Raw genomic sequence first — 19,623 nt, forward strand, 5'->3', positions numbered from 1 at the left:
GAATGAAAATATGTACATGTATTTAGTTAACATACATTTTAACATGGCTTGGGATTTGTCATTCTAAATAAGTTTTATACGTGTATGCTACTAATTTGTCATTAATATAACTATTTCTTAATACTTCTTTGGGCAGTAATATATTATTCATTACAACCAAAGAAAGTATTGTTAAAGAGAAGGTGCTAATTTTAAAGATTATTGAGGTAAAATTCTCTCAAGAGAAAACTCGTGCATGTATTTCCTAGGAGATGCTTTTAAAAAAAGGATTGAATTGATAATCTCAAATTTATTTCACTGAGTTGATACTGATGTATAGTTTAGTTCAAGAAATTAAAACATTCATATATAGAATTGTTTGATAAAATAGGACTGGCCTTTTAAAATACCTTTCTTAAATATTTAAATGCAAACTTTTGGTGACATGAACCTCAATCAGGAAAACAGAATAAAGTCCTATATTAGTACATGAAAATTAATATATTGCAGACTAATGGCATTATACTTGTATCAGGACAATTTGGCATTTTAGCTTTTGTCTATCCTATCAGTCACAACTCTTTAATCATATCTATAAATAAAGGATTTCACATGTTTTTGAAGAATTTCTGTCTTCAGATTATGCTTTTTAAATTTCACTTCCACAGCAATCCCCTCCCCCTTGTAGCGGTTTACTTGAAATTTTATCTTGTATTAAGCACACTGTTCATGCTCCACATAAAATGAAAATACTTTTAGAATATTCTAATTGCCACAAAAGTCAATTTTTATACAATGGCATACAAAAATTTAAGTACACAAATTTGTGTGAATCAAGATTTTAATGTTTATTGAATTTGTTTACATGTGGTTTCTTTTTTAAATGTAGCTCACCTGAAGCCATTAGATGCAGCTACATTCTTTTCCAAGACTCAATTTATCACATAGTGATTGCTTTGTATATCCATCTGGGTATACCTTCTCTAAGCTTGATCCTCTCCAGTTTGCCCAGGATCTGTAAACGCTGAGATTACTGAAACTGGTAAGTCCACATTTAACTACCCAAACACAACACAACCCAACAAGACAGCAAATTGTACATAAGGCTATTAAACAATTTTTATAAATCTGTTCAGAGAAACCAGGCACAAAGAACTTTTTGAATGCACAATACTGAAAAGCTAGCCATGAAATCTTTGCAGGTTAGGCATTCTCAAAATCCACAGTTAAGCATTCGTCCTTGTAGCTCCAATATTTAACATACAGGTTTTGCATTTCCTCAGCACTTTAATACAGTGGTTCTAAAATTGTACCAATTTACCAGAATACACCATGGATGATCCAACTAGTGATACCACATCCCACTGAACTGTGTTTGTTTTAAGCCATAACAGAGCTTGGGCGGCTCAAAATGCCAATCTAACAACAGTGTAAAAACACACACAACTGAACTGGAAGCAGGTAGTAGCAGAGCACATCAAGTCCAGCACAGAGGCTCACCATGAAGACTAACAGTCAAAAGTACTAGCCACCATAGCCGAGAGAACCAGTACTCATACACACACATCAGAGGTTAGGAAAAACTGCATTTTCAAATGGTATTTTTAGACTAAATTTAAGCAAAGATACATTTGGGATATTTCTAATCTGTCATGTCAATCCTGATTAAACGCCCACATTTAAAAGATGCATAATTTTGCACCATCAGTTTTACAATAATCACAAAATTAGGGCCTACTTTTTCCCCACCACCTGTGAATTTAACAAAAACCCTTACTGTCCTAACATAGACTAAACCTCAATATAAGCAAATGTATTTTCAATCTACAATTTTATATAGAATGTAATTAACACAGGGTATGGTAAAAAGTTTGTTGTCAAAACATACATACATCATATGGTGTGAATAATGGACACTAACAAATTATAGTCTGCATTCTCTCTCTGCTATAATCAGATGCATGCAGATTATGTGCAGCATTTTAAACACTGATACTACATTTACAAGACTGCTCCCGCACTCCAATTCTACCTGTAATAAAAGTCAAAAACTCTGAAGTAGACACATCTTCATGAAATTCATGATGGATTAGCTTCAGTGCTTGTTCCACAAAGGTGTTGCAATAGGTCCCTGTGGAGCCCTTTCAACGACAACAAACTCATCAGGGTTGTCAAAAGCTTCGTAGTGGATTAGCAAATCCTGAATAGCACGTTCCTCAATCTGAAGGACGAAAGAAAGAGAGGAGGGGAAGGGGAAGTCAGCATTTTATAATCAGGTCTAGAAGAAATCATCTCATAGGGGGTGGAAACTGTTCACTGTATAACAGCATTACCTTTTAAAACAAATTACCATTGCCAATAAGGTTTAATGGCCCTGAATAATGATACATCCTGCACGTCAGTAATCAATGAATATTCTTCATTTCATTCAAATACAGATATGTTTTGCGTGCTAGGTCTTTAAAAAAAAACCTGTTAGCCGGGCAGGTCCTGGGGCCATACATCCTAACAGATTCTAAAACACTCATGGACTGGCTGAGTGGGAGAAGGCAACACACTCCAAACCATGAGGGCAGGCAAAGAAAATTGGGGAATATAGAACGTAGCCCTAGCAGCTAAAGTCCCCAAATACTGTCAGGCTAGCCCAGGGGTGGGCAAACTATGGCCCGCGGGCCGGATCTGGCCCACCAGCTCCCGCTGGGGAGCAGGGTCTGGGGCTTGCCCTGCTCCGGCGCTCCAGCTGGGGATCAGGGTTAGGGGCCGCTCCACGCGGCTCCCAGAAGCAACGGTTATGTCCTCCCTCCGGCTCTTACGCATAGGGGCAACCAAGGAGCTCTGCTCCGCACGCTGCTCCCACTCCAAGCACTGCCCCTGCAGCTCCCATTGGCCGGAAACCGCACCTGCGGATGGGGCAGCGTGCAGCAGAGCCACCTGGCTGCACTTCTGTGTAGGAGTCGGAGGTGGGACTAGCCGCTGCTTCCAGGAGCCTCTTGAGGTAAGTGTCACCCGGAGCCTGAACCCCTGAGCCGCCACCCCCACCCACCGCACCCAACACCCTGCCCCAGCCCTGATCCCCCTCCTGCTCTCCCAACCCCTCGGTACCAGCCCAGAGCACCCTCCTATACCCCAAACCCCTCATCCCCAGACCCATCCCAGATGGAGACCCCTCCTGCACTCTGAACTCCTCATTTCTGGCCCCACCCCGGAGCTCGCACCCCCAGCCAGAGTTCACACCCAACCCCAATTTCATAAGCATTCATGGCCCGCCATACAATTTCTATACCCAGATGTGGCCCTCAGGCCAAAAAGTTTGCCCACCCCTGGGATAGCCCTACCCTCCCAAAATGAGCCTGAAGTTATGTTTTAACAGCTGGTAGACACGATGCAGCATATGAATAGCTCATTCTAAAATGTCATCTCTAAAAGAGGTAGTGAAAAAAATACATCTTTCTTTACCTGGATCAAAGCCAAAGGTTTCTCTCTGCTCCTGATAAGAGCTGCTTCTTGCTGGAGCTCTTCCTCTACAATAGCTGCAAACGTGATAGGTGCTATTGCAGTAGAGCTAGTCAAGGATGTCACTAACCATGGACTGCAAGGTAATACATTACACAGTGAAGTATATCACTGACATTCTGAAACAAAAGCAGTATAAAGAACTAACAGAAAACATGCTCCAAAATCTTTGTATGTCAGAAATCAAACTTACTTATGACTCTCCAGTTGTGGTAAATCAGAAACACGATCTTCTTCTCTGATTGTGCATCTGGGAAGAAAAAATATGAAAGTTGCTCATTCAATACTCTCTTGGAATATAACAGGACTGTTGGCAACCTTCAGACTTATTCTACTGTGCTAAACATGCTACTTTGGGGAGAGGAAAAACTTGGAGAGGGGAATCTCAAGCCACTAAAAAAAAAAAAAAAAAAAAAAAAAAATCAGTGAAATGAGCGTCCTTTGCAAATTGCAGTGTGACAGCCCACAGTGAGCACAGTTACAAAAACATATTCCTATTCAAATAACTACTTCAATAAGCAGCATACAGGTGCCCCAGCAGAAAATGAATTCAGACAAAAGTTCTTTGCACATTCACTGTATTGTAATATAGTAGCAATTCCAATATTAAATCCAAGACTTCTAGGCAGAAGATTTTTGAGTGTGATGTAGTGGTAGAGTACGGGCTCCCAAGCTGGCTTCTTGATTACTAGAACAGTAATGGACTTACAGCACAGGCAACCTTAATTACGGCATTTCCTAATTTCTGAGTGCCTGACTTTGCCACTATTCACAATAAATCTAGGAATGATATGATCTCCAATCCTATAATCGTTGTTGTCACAGAGTCCCCGGGGCGATGCTCTGGAACTGCTCCCTACAAAGCCAGTCAGGACTCTGGTGAAGTCTCCTCTCTGTGAGCAGCCTGTCTTCAGAGCAAGAAGCTCACACAACTTCCACCAGAGCAGCTCCAGAGCATCGCCAGGGGACTCTGTGACAGCAACCTAAATAATAAGTTCATGTAATGTTTTGTATTTAAAGATTTGAGCAATATAATTGCAATATAAGCACAGGATATAAGCCTATTCACAATAAATCTAGGAATGATATGATCTCCAATCCTAAAATCGTTGTCTTGAAAGAGGTGGCTGTAGCGTTAAGTCAATAGCACTAGTGTATTATTTCTCTGAGAGTATGGTATTGATTATTCAATGCCAGAGATGGTGAACCTTCAGCACACATACCCAAGTACCTTCCCGCACAAATATATGATCTGGATTCTGATGAATATACATAAAAAGGTCGTAAAAATAGGATTCATGGAATGAAACTAAACAGGAAAAATAAAACCACATGCTTAATATCAAGAAAAAAAAATCTGACAGTAAAATGTGTTACCCTGTATAATCTATCAAGAGAACTCACCATTTGGCACATTTCAGTCTAAACCAGACAGAAACACACTAAAATGTGCTGACCAGAATAATCCTGCACTAATAGGGGAATGGAAGAGACCTAAAATGAGTAATCTAAGCCCTCTCTAAATTATATGAACCTCTGACAACATGCAGTTTAAAAGCATGGGAGAAGTATTATAGCAAGATTTTTAAAAAAATAAAGTTCAACATTTATTTTTCAAAAAAAAAAAAAAAAAAAGGAGTACTTGTGGCACCTTAGAGACTAACCAGTTTATTTGAGCATGAGCTTTCGTGAGCTACAGCTCACTTCATCGGATGCATCCGATGAAGTGAGCTGTAGCTCACGAAAGCTCATGCTCAAATAAACTGGTTAGTCTCTAAGGTGCCACAAGTACTCCTTTTCTTTTTTCTTTTTACGAATACAGACTAACACGGCTGTTACTCTGAAACCATTTATTTTTCAGTTATTCTACAGCACCTTACATGCTTTAATGTGTTGGTATAGTCAACTCTCAACTGATTTCATTTCTACATAACATGCTGTAGTTAAATAGCCACAAATTGTCTGAGAGTAAATTCATAGAAAAATTCCTAATAGGAGAACTCCAGTGACTGGTGAGTTCTCAAGTTCTCTGTCTGGGATTTCTTCCACAGAACACAATTTCATGGACAACAAGCAGCACAACTCCTATTGCTGGGAGGAGAAGGGGATTTATTTTTTTTTTTTTTTGGGGAGAAGTATAAATAAGCAGACATCTATCATCAAAGGCTACATCCAAATTAACTATGCCCTTCTTTTTGACATAAGATATGGTTTCAAAATTGCCCACTAGGATCTGAATCATTTCCCCCAAAGAACAGAAATACATTACAAGATCAACAAATTGCCTAGTGATCCAAAAAGCTGTAATAGATCTTTCCCACTCAGACACCAGAATTTATTGATCATGAAATCTCAACTGCAACATTCATCTGAACTTAGGTGAATCACTGAATATGGTGAAGCAGCAACAAAAATGCCTTCTTAAACCATAGTTAGGCTCATGAGCTGAAGGAGGGCACACTTTGTAGAATCAGTTAAAACCCTACAGTCTCATAATGGATGCCACATTAAAGCTTGTGTGACACCATTGGGGATAATTCCTTCAACTCAACATTCATAAAAACCTTGCTATTTCTGATTCAGTGGCTCAGTTGTAGCATTCCACATTCCTGTGTGTCAGACTTGTTTGCTCTCACTGTGGGTCTCTCTCACTCTGATCAGTCAGGAGCTGGAAATAGGAATAGAAGTTACATGCTCCAGCAGCAGGATGGAAAAGAAGAGCCTTGTGTTGCTCAACAATGCCTTCATTCTACTAAGGTAGAACACTGATGGCCTCCACAGCAAATCCTGTCCAATCTTCTGAGCTGAAACAACGGTGACTGCGATTCAGGTACTTGAGAACTGTAAAATCATTAACGTTTTTGAGAACCACAAAGGGCATGTGGTAGCTTCCTTTAAGTAAATATTCCTGACTGACAATGCAGAAGTAGGCTTTTTTCCAGCATCGTCTTTGTTCAAGTATTCCCAATTCTCAGAGGCTCGTTTTTAAAAACTATCTTTTATACACCTATGTAAACAGAAACCCCCTAGACTTCTCAGAAAGACAAAAACCTTCTGTCATATATGTAGGAGGTTTACACTTTGGATGAAAGTCAGATGCACACTCCCTCCTACCCTTGCCCAAAGTATTCACAGCACCACTATAAAGTAGTAAAAAAAAAAAAAAAAAAAAAAAAAAAAAAAAAATCAACTTGATCATAGTAAGTAACAAAGTTCTTTCCAGAGCAATTTTATCATAAGTAGCAGTTGTAATGTCACAATACACTCTAGTGATCAATTAAAAGATAAGCAGAGGATAATTATACAGGTATTTAGTGCACAACAATCATCTATTCCAGTGCTATTGTGACCCTTACATGTACTAATGAGGTTGTCAGAGATTTTACATTTTAAGCATTTTGGATCTAGGTTGTCTTAAGGTAAGAAATCTGAAATTAGGTAAGTACATATAATAGATTAGAAGCAGTGGTTCTCAACCCACGGCCCATGGGACATCCTTAGGGCTATACAGGTAGAATTGGATGCAGCCCACATAACAGTGCAGCCCACAATGGTAAATCGGTTGAGAACCACCGGGTTAGAGGATAGTGAAAAAGGATTGTATGGAAGTGTCAAATTTACATGTTTTAGAAGAATTTTTGTGTGGGAAGGTCTCTAGATAAGTTCCAGGCCAACTGTTGACTAAAATGTGTTTTAAGATTTTTAAAAGGTGCTGATATATAGTCATCAAGATGGATCGTCTCAGTGCTTGACTGACCTTGAAAGCTCACTCTCCAAATCTATTCAATACCTCCTTTTTTTAAAAAGTCATCTCTGCTGAAACAGGTAACAAAAGTGCTAGTTGTGATTCTGGTGATGTCACTACCTGTCCACTAAGACTGGATAAGACTATGACCAACTCATTTAATAAGGACAACTCAAGAGGCATCGGACCATAATGACTTTTGAACAAAACTAACCTAGACAGGATATAGGACTAGGAACTGTAACTGAAAGGATACCTTCCTCTGAAGCAATTATTTCCCATTCATGGATCATTTTACCTTTGTAAATATTTAATATATGGTTTTAAATAGTTACTTTCAACAATATTAAATTTTGAGATTGTTACAAATGCATTTTTGAAGGGTCTACAAATTAATTTGTATTATAAGTGAGTTTGCAGACCCCAGCCAGGATCAAAGCACCACTGTGCTAGGAACTGTACAGACATATTAAGAGACAAATCCTATCCCGAAGAACTTACAATTTGACCAGGCCAAGGGTGTGAAAGGAGGCAAACAAAGAGTGTGACTTGACTAAGGACACAAAGCAGCTCTGTGGCAGAGCCAAGACTAGAACTTCCAGCTCAATGTCCTACACGTTGAACTACACCGTCTCCCATGTAAAAGCTTTCATTTTACAAAATACATATTGAAACTTGCTTGTCAGGTTTCATCATAAATGTAATCTTACTTTTTATAGAGCTTTTATTTTAAAAAGAATACATAATTGAAAAACTAGCTATGTTTAGTTCAGATTAGTAAAATCCCTTCCTTGCAAAACAAACTGAATAACTTTTAATTGCACCCTTCCTCCTTGTGACTAAAAACATCTGAACAGTTAAAATAGGGAAAGTTCAACCAATGCATCAATATTTGAACTAAACACTCTTGGCAGCTTAAATTTAAAGAAAATTCCATAAAAGCTTTTGTTTAGAGACAATTCTGATGGCACATTTAAACACTCAAGTCAGTAAATGCCAGTATTAAAGTTGTTGAGTTTGCACCTACTCTTTGTGCATGATCATACGCAACAGATCCTTTTCTACAAGCTAAGATTCACGTGCAGCACATTTCAGTGCTATATACTATGAAGCAAGCCAGGCAGAATAAAAAGTAATTTATATACAAGCAGTACAGTGAATCAGGCTTGGCTCTAATGGGGCCAAACTTTCAAAATGAACCTTAGACAGCTGTAGTAAAAACATGGTATGATATTTTATTACTTATGTACTAGTATACGATCATATACTCTTGTTCCCCTTTTTAAAGATAGGTACTAAGTTTGCCCTTCTCCTGAAAACAGGGAACAAAGAGGATATGACACAAAGGGGACTCGGCAAATTATAGACCAATCAAGCCTTACTTTGATACCTGGAGATATACTGGAACAAATTATTAAACAATCAATTTGAAGCACCTAGAGGATAAACAGGGTTATAAGGAATACCCAACATGGATTAGTCAAGAACAAAGCACACAAAACCAAACTTATTTTCTTTTGTGACAGGGTTCCTGGCATACCGGATTGCAGGCGGGAGGGAAGCTGTGGACATATTTTGATTTTTTTCCAAGACAGTCTCATAAGTAAACTAGGGAAATGTGGTCTAGATGAAATTTACAACAAGGTGGGTGCAAAACTGGTTGAAACACTGAACTCAAAGAGTAGTTATCAATGCTTCACTGTCAAAATGGGGACATATCTAGTAGGGTTGCACAGGGGTCTGTCCTGAGTCCAGCTCTAGTCAATATTTTCATTAATGACTTGGAATATGGAGTGGAGAGTACACTTATAAAATTTGTGGATGACACCAAGATGGGAGGGTTTGCAAGTACTTTGCAGAACAGAATTAGAATTCAAAATGACCTTGACAAATTCGAGAACTGGTCTGAAATTACTCTTGAGGGAATTCTGTGGCACTGTGTGTCTACAGAATTCATATCCCCCACAGATTTCTTTGCTTCCCCGCAGAAAAATGACTTTCTGATGGGGAAGCAAAGAGAAGCCACAAGAGCGGTCACGTGCCCCTCCTCAGCAGTGTGGGTGCGTCGTTTCAGGCCCGCGGAGAGGTAAATCACTCGGGGGATGGTGGTAGCGGAGCTGGGGACAGCCCGCCAGTGGCTCCTACTGTGCACCAGGCTCAGCTGTTAGTCCCAACTGGTCTGGGGGCGGGAGAGGACAGGACTTCCTCTTCCCCTGCAAGGAGTGCCCAGGCTGGATAAGATTTACCCCCAGAAATCTTCCCCGGCTGCACCTAGCATGGAGGGGCAGGGCCCTGGGCTGTTTCTGGGGTAGGCCTGGTCTTTGCGCTGTGTCAGGTGTAGCCTCACCACTGAGTCTGTGTCCCTGGGTGGGCGGGGGTCTGCAGGGTGATCTCCCACCTCCACGAAGCCACTGGCCTGTGCTCCCCACTGTCATGCTGAAGCCTCCACATTTATCTATTGAAAAATAAAATACGCAGAACTTCTCAGGATTTTAAAATAGTGTGCGCAGAATTTTTATTTTTTGGTGAAGAATTTTTCATTTTTGGGTGCAGAATTCCCTCAGGAATATGAAATCAACATGATACAATGCAACAAAGACAAATGCAAAGCACTACACTTAGGAAGGAAAAAAATCAAATGTACAACCATAAAATGGGGATTAACTGGCTTGGCACTGGTACTGCTTAAAAGGATCTGGATGATATAGTGGATCACTAACTGAACATAAAAGTCAACAATGTGATGCAGTTGAGAAAAAGGCTAATATTTTGGGGCATATTAACAAAAATGTCATATGTAAGACATGAGAGATAACTATCCCATTCTACTCAGCACTGGTGAGGCCTCACCTTGAGCACTGTGTCCAGTTCCAGATGCCTAGTCTAAGATAGATATGGATAAACTGGAGAGTCCAGAGAAGAGCAACAAAAATCACAAAAGATTTAAAAAACCTGACTATGAGGAAAGTTTTTTTTTTTTTTTTTGTTTTTTTTTTTAAATAAACTCCGCTTGCTTAGTCTTGAGAAAAGAAGACTGGGGCAGTGGAACCTAACAACAGTCTTCAAATATGTAAACAGTTGTTATAAAGAGGATGGTGATCAATTGTCCTCCACATCCACTGCAAGTAGGACAAGTAGTAAAGTGGCCTAATCTACAGCAAAGGAGATTTAAGTTAGATATTAGGAAAAAAAACTTTCCATAAGCGTAGTTAAGCACAGAGCAAGTTACCAAGGGAGGTTGTTGAATCTCCATCACTGGAGGTTTTTAAGAACGGGTTAGACAAACACCTGTCAGGGATTGTCTAGGTATACTTAGACCTGCCCCAGTGCAGGGGGAATGGAATAGATGACCTCTCAAGGTCCCGTCCAACCCTACATTTCTATGATTCTACATATATAGACATGAAAAGGGGCAGTGTTAAGCAAGCCCCTGCCTTGTCCAGTGTGCATTTCATACCATTGACAACAGAGTCATACAGGTTTTGTGGAACGCTTAACATTTTTAGCACACAAAAATAATAGTGCTCTGGTTAAAATATATTATGCACCAGACTTTTAAAGTTAAAGGTAAACAAATTTGAATGCATCTAATTTCTGTGACCAAACACTACCGGCCTACATCCATATACACCAAAGTCATGCAAATCCCTTTCCAAGTATATATTACAGATATACAAATATGCTTCTATGTCTTACTGAAAATTCTGACCTTCTATGTAGTGCAAATACTACAAGGATATTGATTGATATAAGACACAGAAGTCTTAGTATATCAAGTGGTGCTTCAACACAGTTATATTGACCCTGTATATACAATTCCAGATTCATTAAATAGAGTCTCTCTTTAGAAAGAACAGAATCAACTCAGATCACTTCAATTTCAGTTAACAAGATGTGCAGTTTTGCAGTCATTAAAAAAAACCCACTACTTAAATCTGTATTATTTCTAAGCTTTGCAATATCTCACCTTTGCAGTGTTTCACCAATTGCTTTTATATTTGTTTTTAAAGCTAATCTCTTAAAATTTGATCATTTTCCTAACCACAAATTGGGTGCATTCACTTCTGAATGATGAAAGTTAAAATTTAGTTTAAAAAAGAAAACTTATGTCAAATAGATGTTGTTAGGGGGCTTACTCCTTCACCCACTTACTTCCCTGGTCCTTCTTGCATGAACAGAGAGCAACAATACCTGAAGTCCAAAGGCGCAAACAATTTGATGTTTATTGGGGTGAACTTCCAGCAAGCATGAGTCCAGTTTCCTTCCTTAGTGTCCCCCTTCCCAACTCTGACACCACAGAGCCTTACCTGTGTCCCTGTTCCCATTCCTGCCCTTAGCTAAACATGATTCCAATTTCCCCACCCCCATTCCCTGTTCCCATTTTCCCCCCCACACCCTTCCTGATTGACCGCAGACTATATAGTAAAACTTGAGTTCTGCTTAGCTCTACCTTAACCAATCATTTTACTGAAATTTAACTAACCAATCCTAACACATTGTAACATGATTATTTAACCAATTATATCCCACCTTAATTAGTTTACACCCAACAAAATTAATTATACAGCAGACAGAAACAATCACAGAACCAGACAGAGATTATACAGACAAACAATAAGGAAATGGGGACTACAGTGATAAATCCTCATTTCTTTGTTGTTCTCACATCCCACATCCTATTGATAAGTGAGTTTTTGCCAGACAGGATGCTATCAAACTAAGTTTCCTTTTACATCTTCTCAGCACTCCCCTTTCTCTGGAGGCGATAGGCATTATCAGGACAGGACTGTATTCCTAATGGCCCAATAGCACCTTATTTCAATGTGACTAGGTTGGAATGTGAGGGTGTGACCGGTCGCTTCCCAGCTTATGGCTGCCTCCGCTGCTTAGCCAAAGGCCTTAGCCTAAGAACGGCCTCAGACTGTCACAGTAAGAGAAGGACTTTACACTGGCAGACAGTGATCAACAGGTTATCTCAAGTGCTTATATACAAATGCACAAAGCCTTGGAAACAAGCAGGGAGAACTGGAGGTCCTGGTGATGTCAAGGAACTATGACGTGATTGGAATAACAGAGACTTGGTGGGATAACTCACATGACTGGAGTACAGTCATGGATGGTTATAAACTGTTCAGGAAGGACAGGCACGGCAGAAAAGGTGGGGGAGTAGCACTGTATGTAAGGGAGCAGTATGACTGCTCAGAGCTCCGGTACGAAACTGTGGAAAAACCTGAGTGTCTCTGGATTAAGTTTAGAAGTGTGTGCAACAAGAGTGATGTAGTGGTGGGAGTCTGCTATAGACCACCGGACCAGGGGGATGAGGTGGATGAGGCTTTCTTCTGGCAACTCACGGAAGCTACTAGATCGCATGCCCTGATTCTCATGGGTGACTTTAATTTTCCTGATATCTGCTGGGAGAGCAATACAGCGGTGCATAGACAATCCAGGAAGTTTTTGGAAAGCGTAGGGGACAATTTCCTGGCGCAAGTGCTAGGGGAGCCAACTAGGGGGGGCGCTTTTCTTGACCTGCTGCTCACAAACCGGGTAGAATTAGTGGGGGAAGCAAAAGTGGATGGGAATCTGGGAGGCAGTGACCATGAGTTGGTTGAGTTCAGGATCCTGACGCAGGGAAGAAAGGTAAGCAGCAGGATACGGACCCTGGACTTCAGGAAAGCAGACTTCGACTCCCTCAGGGAACAGATGGCCAGGATCCCCTGGGGGACTAACATGAAGGGGAAGGGAGTCCAGGAGAGCTGGCTGTATTTCAAGGAATCCCTGTTGAGGTTACAGGGACAAACCATCCCGATGAGTCGAAAGAATAGTAAACATGGCAAGCAACCAGCTTGGCTTAATGGTGAAATCCTAGCGGATCTTAAACATAAAAAAGAAGCTTACAAGAAGTGGAAGGTTGGACATATGACCAGGGAAGAGTATAAAAATATTGCTCGGGCATGTAGGAAAGATATCAGGAGGGCCAAATCGCACCTGGAGCTGCAGCTAGCAAGAGATGTCAAGAGTAACAAGAAGGGTTTCTTCAGGTATGTTGGCAACAAGAAGAAAGCCAAGGAAAGTGTGGGCCCCTTACTGAATGAGGGAGGCAACCTAGTGACAGAGGATGTGGAAAAAGCTAATGTACTCAATGCTTTTTTTGCCTCTGTTTTCACTAACAAGGTCAGCTCCCAGACTGCTGCGCTGGGCATCACAGAATGGGGAAGAGATGGCCAGCCCTCTGTGGAGATAGAGGTGGTTAGGGACTATTTAGAAAAGCTGGACGTGCACAAGTCCATTGGGCCGGACGAGTTACATCCGAGAGTGCTGAAGGAATTGGCGGCTGTGATTGCAGAGCCCTTGGCCATTATCTTTGAAAACTCGTGGCGAACGGGGGAAGTCCCGGATGACTGGAAAAAGGCTAATGTAGTGCCAATCTTTAAAAAAGGGAAGAAGGAGGATCCTGGGAACTACAGGCCAGTCAGCCTCACCTCAGTCCCTGGAAAAATCATGGAGCAGGTCCTCAAAGAATCAATCCTGAAGCACTTACATGAGAGGAAAGTGATCAGGAACAGTCAGCATGGATTCACCAAGGGAAGGTCATGCCTGACTAATCTAATCGCCTTTTATGATGAGATTACTGGTTCTGTGGATGAAGGGAAAGCAGTGGATGTATTGTTTCTTGACTTTAGCAAAGCTTTTGACACGGTCTCCCACAGTATTCTTGTCAGCAAGTTAAGGAAGTATGGGCTAGATGAATGCACTATAAGGTGGGTAGAAAGCTGGCTAGATTGTCGGGCTCAACGGGTAGTGATCAATGGCTCCATGTCTAGTTGGCAGCCGGTGTCAAGTGGAGTGCCCCAGGGGTCGGTCCTGGGGCCGGTTTTGTTCAATATCTTCATAAATGATCTGGAGGATGGTGTGGATTGCACTCTCAGCAAATTTGCGGATGATACTAAACTGGGAGGAGTGGTAGATACGCTGGAGGGGAGGGATAGGATACAGAAGGACCTAGACAAATTGGAGGATTGGGCCAAAAGAAATCTGATGAGGTTCAATAAGGATAAGTGCAGGGTCCTGCACTTAGGATGGAAGAATCCAATGCACCGCTACAGACTAGGGACCGAATGGCTAGGCAGCAGTTCTGCGGAAAAGGACCTAGGGGTGACAGTGGACGAGAAGCTGGATATGAGTCAACAGTGTGCCCTTGTTGCCAAGAAGGCCAATGGCATTTTGGGATGTATAAGTAGGGGCATAGCGAGCAGATCGAGGGATGTGATCGTTCCCCTCTATTCGACACTGGTGAGGCCTCATCTGGAGTACTGTGTCCAGTTTTGGGCCCCACACTACAAGAAGGATGTGGATAAATTGGAGAGAGTCCAGCGAAGGGCAACAAAAATGATTAGGGGTCTAGAGCACATGACTTATGAAGAGAGGCTGAGGGAGCTGGGATTGTTTAGTCTGCAGAAGAGAAGAATGAGGGGGGATTTGATAGCTGCTTTCAACTACCTGAAAGGGGGTTCCAAAGAGGATGGCTCTAGACTGTTCTCAATGGTAGCAGATGACAGAACGAGGAGTAATGGTCTCAAGTTGCAATGGGGGAGGTTTAGATTGGATATTAGGAAAAACTTTTTCACTAAGAGGGTGGTGAAACACTGGAATGCGTTACCTAGGGAGGTGGTAGAATCTCCTTCCTTAGAGGTTTTTAAGGTCAGGCTTGACAAAGCCCTGGCTGGGATGATTTAACTGGGAATTGGTCCTGCTTCGAGCAGGGGGTTGGACTAGATGACCTTCTGGGGTCCCTTCCAACCCTGATATTCTATGATTTTGATTCTTTTATACCTCTATAACTAGCTAAGTGATAAGAATACACCTAAATTCTTAGAGTACAGGCCTTTACAGACAGGCCTGAATATCTATATCCTAACAGATGACAATAGATTAAAAGCAATTAAAGATGGCAAAACAGCTATAACATTTAAAAAAAATTGTAAGGGTCACTAAAGTAGGTCTTATTTTGATAAAACATTTTATACTTAAGTCACACTACTTTCATAGCACTATAATTGCTAAACACATCTTTATGTTAGGAAGAAATGGAAACAGACTATGAGAGAAAAAAAGTCACAGTGCCATGAAAATTACACCTGGCACGATCAGCTTTAATCATTACTGCTTACCCTCCTTGAATGGCTGATGTAGGAATTTAATCCTGAATTATGAGTTACTAACTTTAGGCCCAGACAAAGAATTTTGCCGTTGCCTTCAATGGACATTTATGGGGCTATTTAATCTTTGTATAATACTCTAAAGAAACCAAACATAGGGGATTAATGGGATACAGATTCTTTCACTTGTCATTCACCAGTTCACACTAGGGATTTGAGCTAGATGACTGTATACAGATACTGTACTTCAGAGGCAGTGAACAAGAGAGAGTTTGGTCATCTCAGTCCAGTTGCTAACTCACAAACCTCATAATTAAGGCTAAGATTTTGTCACAGGTATATGTAGTAAAAGTCCTGGACAGGTCACAGGCCATAAACAAAAATTAATGATGGGTGACCTGTACTATAAATACCCCTGACTAAATCTCAGCCGGGGGCAGGGGGGGCGCTGCTCTGGGGGAAGGGGGGCGTGGAAAGAGGCACCAGCTGCTGGGGCCACTGCTTAGGGGGTCCCCAGGGCCAGAACCACCAGCTGCTGCTAGGGCGGTCCCCAGGGCCAGCTGCCCAGAGCCACTTCAGCAGCGGCCAGTGCGGCTGGCCCCAGGGCCGCTCCAGCAACAACCGGTGTGGCTATCCCTGAGACTGCCTGAGCAGCTGGCCCTGGGGTCAACCACACTTGCCAATGCAGAAGTCATAGAGGTTGTAGAAAATCACGGAATCCATGACTTTCACCACCTCCATGACAGACACAGAGCCCTAATCATAATCACAAGACTACCACTATACTTCCAGCAAGTCGCCAAGAAAACTGATTCCAACCCATAAGTGAAATCGAGCAAGAAAATCCACAAGACAGTTTGAAAATGGGGATAGTGATTAATAAAAACTGGAGCTATCAAAACCACCCCTCTCTCCATATATATTGTAATTCATCTCTGGTTTGAATACAAGTATTAGCAGATGGTCCTGCCCACATGATAATAAGTATGTGAACCTCTTTAATTTTAATAAAAATACTACATATGCTGTTCATATGCTTGCATGGCAGGTAAGAAAATCTGATGCATATAAATAAGAATATTTGGTTTCTATTCATAACTAATAACTGCTAGCAGCTTTTTCTAAAAAAACCTGATGTAGTGATTTTAAAAAGGGAAGATCAGTATACTATTCTAGGATAACTACCTAATCACTAAGAAAGCAAAAATCTTATGTTATACGTTTAAGATTAGAAATTGACAAAATTTCGTACCTGATAATTTTCTATCAGCAGCTTCTCTCTCAATTAATTACTCATGGGCAACCTATGGAACGCACCACTTGTGGAATTCAGAGTTGGCCCAGAGTTGCGGCTGGACGCTCCAGGACTAAGCTCCGCCTTTCAGCTCAGGCCACCAGAAGAGTTTGTCCACAGTTGTAGAAATGCTCTTGCAACCAATTAGTAGCATTAAGGTAGGGTGACCAGATGTCCCGTTTTTAAAGGGACAGTCCCATTTTTGGGGACTTTTTCTTATATAGGCATCTATTACCCCCCCGTCCCGTTTTTTCACAGTTGCTATCTGGTAACCCTACATTAAGGTAACATGACATAATTATCACACTAAATTAACTTTAAGATAATATATGTCTAGGACTTCTTTTAATGAAAATTTTCAAATGTATATTCTGGTCATCAGTATGATTACCATGGTGGGTTGAATTCAGAGAGAAGCTGCTAAGAGAAAGAAAATTATCAGGTAAGAAATTTCGCATTCTTTTGCACAGCTTCTCTTCTAATTCATAGGAAGTACAGAGCAGTGAATTCTAGAAGTAGGGAAGGAAAGGAAAGGAAAAGCAGGAGTTTAATTATTCTAGTAGAATAATGCAAGAATGGGAGTTCCCACCATATAAAGCAAGAGCTTTATAAAATATGGAGTTGTGTGAGAAGTAATCCAGTAGAACCCTCTAGTAAAGCATGCTTTTTTAGAGGAAAGGAAACTTACTTGAAGATCTTCTTCAGATGAGGCTCAAAAACTTTTCCCTCAATGCCTCTAGAGACTTCTGTGAATAGTTTCCCAGATGCCTAGTATGCCAACTGGTAGGATTTTTACACCTTGCCTGCAGCAACTTTGAGCTGCTAGGCCTTGGTATTTTGGACAGAATGGGATGAACAGAGTACAACTGGCATACGTCTCAAGCATAGAGAGTATGTATCTTTATCACTCTAAGCATGCTTATTTATACCACAACCTTCCGAGGATTAGAACAAAACCACAGGATAATTATTTTCCAGCAATTGTCAAAAGAGGAACTTACTTCGGACAGAAATGTTCTGGAGCTGTAAGAATAACCTTTTCCCCATGACAAAGGCAGTGTGGTTCTTGTCTGGATAGGAGAACTAATTCTAAAGCTTGCCTTTCCGAGGTAATTGCAGCTGGAAAGGTCTGCCACAGGCTTGTCTAATTTGTCACTGTAATTAAACTTGGCACCTGATACTTAAGTGGAGGATCCAAAGTGCCTATTTTCAAAATGCCACTATGGCTGATACTCACCTTTCTAAGGTGCTTTCTTGTAGGACAGCAACCACGCCTCCCAAAGAAACTTTAGTGCAGCTGAGATCACTAGAACTTTGTGATTATTATTATAATTGTATTACAATAGTATCTAGAGGTCATGATCCCATTGTGCTGGGCTTTTGGTTTCCCCTCACACCAGAAATGTAAATTTGATCAGATCAATGAATCCCAAGTGTTGTGTGGATACCAAACTGTATCAGAGTTCAATAGAGAATCCATGCTGAATTACACTTCTCTTCTGATGCCCAAGTTGTTAACTGTTCCCGGTCTTAATGAAAGAGTCTCTGCTTCAAGAGGTCTGTTGTTTACAATGTGGCATCATTGGCTACCTAGCAAGTCCAAAGTGCCTTCCGGGCCAGTGGAGGACAAGGAGGACACCACACTTTCCTTTTTCTTTTTTCCTGTATTCTTTATGTGAACTGTCTTGAAAGGTAGATTCTTCTCTAACCAGGACATTATTTCCATTGCCACAGAGAAACTTTGACCTCTAGTTACTCCCTGGTTGGAAGAGATATCAACACTCATGTCTCAATCACAGGCCAACCCCTAATGGGAGGGAAGGGGCGGCTTTTGCTTCAATTACTGTAATTGCCTAAGGTTTCTTGCACCTTCTACTGAAGCAGCTGGTTCTGGTCATTGTCATAGACAAGATACTGGACTTGAAAGGTCCAATGCTCTACGGCCATGTTTGTGGGTTTTGCTTTTTTTTTTTTTAAATTAATTTATTTTAAATAAAATAAACTAAATAAAAGACACACACCCTGATAGAAGTGTCAATATTAACTAAAAGCTATATAGGATATGAGATTCTTGGAAATTTATCTTCCAAGTATGTTTGCTTCCACAGTGAGTATTCAAGGGTCTAGAGCAGTGATATTCAGACCTCAGTGGTTCAGGAGCCAAATTAGTGATCAACGTTACCCAAAAGAGCCACAGTAGTGTGAATTCATTGTTTCATTTACTATAGTACTATATATTCATATTTAAACAGTATGACAGGTTAATTACTTAGTGCAAGTTAATAGCTTAATTGGTTAATAACATAGTAAAAGCATCCTGATTGGTTAATAATTAAAGCACACAGTGTTTTAATATCATGTGCTGCAAAGAGCCACAGGAGACACATTAAGAGACACTTGCAGCTCGCGAGCCTCAGTCTGAGTATCACTGGTCTAGAGTGAAAGTTAGGTGTGACATGTGCCTTGCTGTGATTACCACCAGCCATTTAAGACTCTGGATACAGAGGGTAGGTCAAAAGGAAGAATCTTGTACAAGCACTGTGGCTCATACACAAAAACTATTTTTGTCTTCATCATCATGAGGATTTTGTTGATTTGGAGGAAAATTTATCTAAGTTTCCTTGCATGCATCTACTCCAGATTTTTCCCTCTGCCAGGGTAATGGCCCCTTCTTGGATACACTTTGCATTGGTAGTAACTAATTGACTTTTATGCTGGCTTTGATAGTGAGGTTGATGCCTTTCTGCAATGTCAGTTACTAATTTCTCTAATGTGTCCTCCAATAGCTACTCACAAGTTTGCATGCGCAAGGTATTAGTTTTGAATGAGTGATAGCTATTCCTGGGTATAATATGGCTTCCATGTAGCCACCAAGTTATCATCACAAATCACATCAAGGGCTTGACCAAAACAAAATCCAAGACATCTCAGTCCAA

At 40.9% G+C, this 19,623-nt stretch overlaps 1 protein-coding gene across 3 annotated transcripts in view; it reads right to left on the reverse strand.

Annotated features, from left to right (window-relative positions):
* Positions 1–659: 659 nt before the first annotated feature.
* Positions 660–19,623, reverse strand: part of IBTK (inhibitor of Bruton tyrosine kinase) — a 103,996-nt gene continuing 85,032 nt past the window's right edge. For 2 of the 3 annotated variants that reach the window (XM_074948033.1, XM_074948034.1), the window contains exons 27-29: positions 3,686–3,742; positions 3,436–3,568; positions 660–2,200 (exon numbers count right to left, since the gene is read on the reverse strand). In XM_074948033.1, the coding sequence (XP_074804134.1) occupies positions 2,075–2,200; positions 3,436–3,568; positions 3,686–3,742 (316 nt within the window). In that variant the 3' untranslated portion in view covers positions 660–2,074. Of the gene's footprint in view, positions 2,201–3,435; positions 3,569–3,685; positions 3,743–9,581; positions 9,693–19,623 lie in introns of those variants that run through there. The other variant, XM_074948035.1, reaches the window with a different exon arrangement.

The sequence above is a fragment of the Natator depressus genome, chromosome 3 (assembly GCF_965152275.1).
Source record: "Natator depressus isolate rNatDep1 chromosome 3, rNatDep2.hap1, whole genome shotgun sequence".
Taxonomy (NCBI): Eukaryota; Metazoa; Chordata; order Testudines; family Cheloniidae; genus Natator; species Natator depressus.